The sequence below is a fragment of the Anser cygnoides genome, chromosome 6 (assembly GCF_040182565.1).
Source record: "Anser cygnoides isolate HZ-2024a breed goose chromosome 6, Taihu_goose_T2T_genome, whole genome shotgun sequence".
Lineage (NCBI taxonomy): Eukaryota > Metazoa > Chordata > Aves > Anseriformes > Anatidae > Anser > Anser cygnoides.
Genome location: NC_089878.1, coordinates 11,432,202 through 11,438,356, shown reverse-complemented (window position 1 = coordinate 11,438,356; position 6,155 = coordinate 11,432,202). Strand labels below are relative to the sequence as shown.

The 6,155-nt window shown below is 56.8% G+C and overlaps 1 protein-coding gene across 1 annotated transcript; it reads right to left on the bottom strand.

Annotated features, from left to right (window-relative positions):
- Nucleotides 1–2,702: 2,702 nt before the first annotated feature.
- GBX2 (gastrulation brain homeobox 2) lies at nt 2,703–5,204 on the bottom strand. The gene is made up of 2 exons (XM_048058319.2): nt 4,525–5,204; nt 2,703–4,225 (listed from the first exon to the last, which is right to left on the bottom strand). Exons 1-2 carry the CDS (start codon nt 5,036–5,038, stop codon nt 3,702–3,704), a joined length of 1,038 nt encoding a protein of 345 aa, XP_047914276.1. The 5' UTR covers nt 5,039–5,204; the 3' UTR covers nt 2,703–3,701.
- Nucleotides 5,205–6,155: the final 951 nt, after the last annotated feature.

Below are 6,155 nucleotides of genomic sequence, written 5' to 3'. Positions count from 1 at the left end.
AATTCAGGCAGGCAAGGAGACCTCAAACTATAGGGGAAGGGGCTTTTAAAACCTCAGCGGTCCTGCCACAAAGCCAGAGGCTGGGGCCGGGACAAAAGCGTGAGAGAGGATGAAGTGGCTTGAAATAAATAGATTAAGGCTCTCTATGGGCCAGGCATAGCGGGAGGGAGAAAAGAGCAAGCGAGGGGCGGCCCGTGGCGGCTGGGGGGGGACAGGAAGGGACCCGGCACCCCTGGGGGGTTTTGGGCAGCCCAGCAGCGGGTCCCCTCCCTCCGTGCCATGGGGGGGATTCACCCCTGGATGGGGAGCCCCCCCCCCCCATGCCCCACCGCACGGTTTCCGAAGGGTTGGGGCAGGCAATCAATTTTTATGATGCAATTTATAATTCATACAGGTTGTCTTCGTGCATATGGTGTTGCTTTTGTGTGTCAGGGTGCCGGGTGCTTTATGACGGCGGCAGCGCGATTTGCATTCATGCCCGCTTGCCGGCCTCATCGCTCTCGCCGCCGCGGCAGAAGGGGAGGCAGATGAAGATGGATACGGCCCCGTGGAAACGTGGGGGGACCCCTCGCTGTGCCCTGGCCCTCCCGGAGGAGGTGACACCCCCAGGGGCCGGACATCCCGGGGTGGGGTCTCCCATGGGTGCCACACATTTGGGGATGGGGGAGATGCTCAGTCCTTGGAGCGCTCGGTTCCCAGTAGACCCCCTTGCACATCTCTCTTGACCCTCTTTCCCACCTCGCCTGGTCCCCTTTCCCACCTCTCCAGGTCCCCTTTCCCACCCCTCTGGACCCCCCCATCCGTCTCTCTGCTCCCCCAGGCTCAGCCCCCCCCTCCTGGGGATCTCCCCCAAAGGGTCTCCTGTTGCCAGCGGGGTCAGCTTTCGTCCCCGGGGGCCGGAGGGGCAGGTAAAAGGCACAAAGCCTCCCCTTGCCCGGTCCCAGCTGAAATAATTAAACCAATTAAGTCAACACAAACAGAAACAAGACGCAAGGCGGCGGTGGGTGCCCCCCTTCCCCTTCCCAGGGAGCAGCTGTGCCCCCCCGGGGCAGCCCTGACGTGCCCGGCCAGGTTCCCCCGAGCTGCCTGCCTGGTGGGGGGCTTGGGGAGGATATTTTGGGGTGGTGGTGGTGGGGGGGGCATTTAAAAGCGGTGATGTCTTAGTTAAGAGCGAGGGGGAGAGCTGCCGGAGAGGGCGTCCCTCCTGCAGCCGCGTCCCACTGCTGACCACCGAAAGGCATCGCCCTATGGGGCAATGTATGGGGTGATATAAGGGGGTGCTCCCGGGGGGATTGGGGGGGACTAGGGGGGTTTTTCCCCCCCCTCCAAGCCGGGGCTGCTCGGAGCAGGCCGGTGTTCCTGCCGCACTCCCCGTGCAGCGCAATTATTTGATCTGCAGATGTAAGAGGAATTTATTGTAACAACAAATATAGTGATGTCAAAACCCAACCTTGGATTAAAGCCGGCAGCCAAAGGGGAAGTGTATTAATTTCAAACAGCATCAGAGGCCAGTGCCTATTAGGACGAGCTATTCTTCAGACCCCCCCATCAGAATTAATCATTGGGAGTTAATTTGAAGCTCAGACAAGTTGCTGTTAATTTAGTGCAGGGAGGACGGGATGGAATAAAAAGCTGAGGTGCTGGCCGGGCCTCCTGGGTCTCATTAATCAGCGAGCTGAGACGGCCTGGCTTGATTACAATTTGCAAAAAAATTCATTAGAGCCTGGGCGATTGACAATTTTTCTCTCTGCCTGTGATCTGACTCATTAGGCAGCCAAATGAAAGCCATGATGATGGTGATGATGACAGCTATCAACCCCCTCGCTTGTTTATCTCCTTCTTCTCCTCTGGCCCCGGCCCGGGGCTCCCCCCAGCCCCACTGCTGGGGGGCGAGGGGGACCCCAGCCTGCCGAGCAGATAACTTCCCTGTGCCTGGGGCAGGTGCCAGCTTCGCTAGCGAGAGCTGCCAGGCTTCCCCCGGCCCCTTGGCGGGGGGGACACAGGGGTGAGGAGCAGCTGCTCCTCCCTAAAATGCCCCCCCTGCACCCGGGGGTGGGGGTAGAGTTGGGCTGCAGCTCGCCTGAGCTGGCCCCAGAAAGAAAAAAATATAATAATAATAATAAAATAATAATAATATTATTAATAATAAAAAAACGAAATAAATTGAAAGGGAAAAAATACTACGAAATAAAATTACCCACGAAGAGTGCTGCCCCACGCGTGTCGCCGGCCGCTTGCACCCACGCGGAAAGGAAAGCCGCAATTAGTAATAATAAATTATAATGGTAATGAGGAGAATTAAAGCTGGAGGAGCGGGCGGGGGGATGCTGAAGGGCCGGACCTGCCGCCAGCACCCACGGCCCCGCGCGTCCACGGCAGCTCCGTCCCGTTTCAGGCCCCCAAAGAGGGGAAAAAAATATTAAAAAAGGGAAAAAAAAAATTAAAAGGCGCAACTGAGCTAAATGATGTCAATATCAACACCAAGCGCTGCTGCCCCCCCGATGGGCTCACCGAGTCCCCCCAAGACTCCCCCCACTCTCCCTGCCCTGCTCCCTGTTCAATTTTACCATTTTAAAGCAAATCCAAGCTTTTTATTTTTTTCCCCCTCCTTCCATCCCTGCCCGGCCCCGACAGCTGCTGGAAGCAGGGCCAAAAAGGGGCAAAATGGGCAGCAGGGGGTCCCCCCCAGCCCCGGCCCCCCCCCCCCGACCCCATCCGTTTGCGGCGGCCACAGCGAGGAAAAAATCAGATCAATGCCAAATTCGGGACCGAGCCGGCGGGGGAAGCGGAGGGCTTCGTGGTGTTTTTTTTTTTTTTTTGTCTTTTTGTTTCTTTGTCAGTTTTTATTCACAAGACTGAGTTTGCTTTTTAAATTTCATAACTTATAAGGAAATAAGCTACATTGAAATAAATTAAACACAATTGAGAAGATCGTGCTTTTTTTTTTTTTTCTTCCTTTCCCCCCTCCTCTCTTTCTCTCCCTGTTTTAAACATGGCTCGGTAGAATCGGCAAACCAAATCGACAGAAAGCCAGGCAAAAAATATATTTAAAAACCCGTCACCCGGTGCCTGTCCCTCAGCCATCCGAAGTAAAACAAAACAACAGAAAAGGCATGAAACCAACCCCTCGGCTTCGTTTCGTTTCGCTCTCCTCTCTCTCCCTTTTTTACCTTTCGCACCGCTAAGAAACAAAACCCCAAAGCTGGCTACGTGTGCGCTGCGGGTTTCGCTGGGGGGGCTCTGCCGGCGAGGAGGGCACGGGTAAATTTCGGCTGGATCCGGCGGCGGCGGCAGGGCTCTGCTCGCCCGGTCCCGTCGCAGCCGCGCCGCCGCAGCCGAGGCAGCACGACCGTGTATGTACAAAGTGGGGCAGCACGGTAATAATAAATATCTGCGCGTCTCTCCCAGGGTTTGGTATTCCCGCTTCCCAAACAAACAAACAAAAAAAAAAAAAACCAGTTTCAAAGCCTCTTCCCTTCACGGGCTCTCGCTCGGCTCAGGACGTGGAAAGTTTCGCTGCAAAGTTCGCTCGAGGCTGGGGTTTGCTGTGAGCTCGCGGAAGGGTTTTGCTGTCGTCGGGGGCTCGGGTTTTGCTTCTGTTTTTTTTCCTCTTCTTCTCTTTTCTTTTCAGCTGGGTTGCTGTCAAACCCCGGCTGGGAAACTTTTCCTCCAAACCCCGTGGCTCTGAGGGCAGGGGGAGATCAGGGTCGGGCTTGCTCCAGCTGCTGGTGCTGACTCCTGATGGCAAACCTGCTGACGTGCACCGGGATGGGCACCACGATCTTAGGGTTTCGGGACGGCTCCCCCGTCTTGGAGTTGGCATTGCCCGCCTTGACCCGTTTCCATTTGGCCCTCCTGTTCTGGAACCAGATTTTCACCTGCACCTCGCTGAGTTTGAGGGCGTGCGCGATCTGGGACCTCTCCGTCAGGGACAGGTACTTTTTGCAGTGAAACTCCTTCTCCAGCTCCAGCAGCTGCTCGCTGGTGAAGGCCGTTCGCCTCCTCCGGTTTTTGCCCGTGGACGTGGTGTTGTTGGAGTTGTTGGCGTTCTGGGGGTTCTCCTCCAGCGCGTTGCCAGAGTCCTCTTCCTTGTGAGCCGCCTGGCCGGGGATGTTGTCGTCGGAGCTGTAGTCTAGGTCGCTGTCCATGGAGAAACTTTCCTCCTTGCCCTTTGCGTCGTCCTCCCCCTTGGGGTCCTCCTTCCCCTGGCCCCGCAGAGCCCCGGCTGGAAGCGAAGCAGAGGTGGCAGAGGCCCTCGGTTAGCGTCTGGCCCCTTACATCCCGCGCCCCACGACCTCGGCCCTTTGCTTGGAGGGGGGATCCGGGGATGGGGAGGGGGCTCCGGGACGGGGACCCCCGGGGATGAGGACCTTTGGGGTTGGGGGATGCGGGATGGGGGCTCCCGGGGCTGGCGGCCGGGGACCCCCGGGGCTGGGGACCCCGCCGCCCCTCGCCCCCCAGCCCGGCACCGTCCGCCCCGTCGAGGCGTGCGGCTGCTCCCCTCGGGCCCCCCCCCCCACTCACCGAGGGAAGCCTGGACGGCGTCGGCGGCCGGGAAGGGCAGCAGGGCGCCCCCGTCCTTGCCCAGGAAGGCTTTGCCGTCGTCGCCGCCGCCGTCGGGGGGCAGCCCGTCGGCTTTGTCGAAGTTGCCCGGGGGCGCGAACTTCCTGGCGGCCTCCTGGTGCTGCGGGGAGGCGGAGAAGGCTCCGGGCAGCGTGGCCATCAGGGTGGAGGTGAGGGCCATGCCCTGCGCCAGGCCGGAGCAGAAGCCGGAGGGCAGGCTGGGCAGCTGGTGGTGGTGCGGGTGCGCGGGGGGCAGCGGCGGCTGCAGGGCGCCCTGCGGCAGCGCGGGGGGCGGCGGCGGCGGCGGGGGCAGCACGACGGGCCGGTAGGGCACGAACATGGGGTAGCCGGTGTAGACGAAGTGCCCGGGGGCTGGCGGCGGGGGGCTGCCGATGAGCGAGTCGATGCTGAAGGCCGTGCTGCTCCCCAGCGGGCGCTGCATCATCATCAGCGAGGGCTGGAAAGCCGCGCTCATGCCGGAGCAGCCGCCGCCGCCGCCGCCTTCCTCCTCCTCCTCCTCCTCCTCGTCCTCCTCCTCCTCCTCAGCGCCGCGCAGCGCCCACGCGTGGGGCACAGCCGGGGCGGAGCGGGGCCGCTCCCCGCCGCCGCCGCCCGCACATGGGGGCCCGGCCGCCCCCCGCGCCCCCCGCGCCCCCCGCCGCTCCCCGCCGCCGCGCTGCCTCTGCCCGCCCGCGCCGCCCGCGCCCATTCACATTTTGCCCGGCTGGGAACCCGCACCGCCCCACGTGCCCGCCGCCGCCGCCGCCCATTGGGCAGGGCGACGGCAGGGGCGGGGCTTGGGAGCTCTGGACACGCCCCCGCTACGAGGCCACGCCCCCTCCCCCGACCCACGCGTGGGGGGCGCCCCCCGTGGGGTCCCCAGAGGCGCGGCGTGGGACGGCCCCCGGCAGCCGCCCCCCGGCTTACCTCCCGTTTCACTATCGTTTTTAACTAATTTATTGTGGTTTTTTTTTACCATTTTATTATTTTTTAAACTATTTTGTTATTTTTTAAACTACTTTATTATTTCTTAAAACTATTCTTTACCTCTTTCCTTGTTTTTTAACTGCTTTTAAACTATTTTACGATTTTTTAAACTCTTTTATTCTTACTTTTAACTCTTCCATTATTTTTTAAACTACTTTATTATAATTTTAACTACTTTATTATTTTAACTATTTTAGTTTTTTTTAAAAAAATTTCTATTATTTTTTAACTCTTTTCTTACTGCTCTTAGCCTTTCTATTGTTTTTCTAACTTTTTTCTTCCTATTATTAACTATTTTCTTATTTTTTAACCGATTTTATCACTTAACTATTTTATCACTTAACTTTTTCATTACTCAACTAGTTTATCACTTAATTATTTCATTATTATTTTAAACTATTATTTTAACTATTATTTAAAAAACTATTTTATTATTTTTTAAACCATTCCATTATTATTTTAAAATATTTTACATTTTTTTAACCATTCCTTTGTTTTTAACTATTTTAGTATTATTTTTAACTATTCTATTTTTTTAAACTACTTTATTATTTCTTTAAACTACTTTATTATTCCTTAAACTACTTTATTATTTTTTAAGCCAC

Excerpts from the sequence above, each read along its gene's own strand:
- GBX2 (XM_048058319.2), bottom strand. The coding sequence starts at position 5,038 with ATGAGCGCGGCTTTCCAGCCCTCGCTGATGATGATGCAGCGCCCGCTG. Across the intron at positions 4,226-4,524 it reads CGCCGTCCAGGCTTCCCTCG|CCGGGGCTCTGCGGGGCCAG; the intron begins GTGAGTGGGGGG and ends CTTCGCTTCCAG.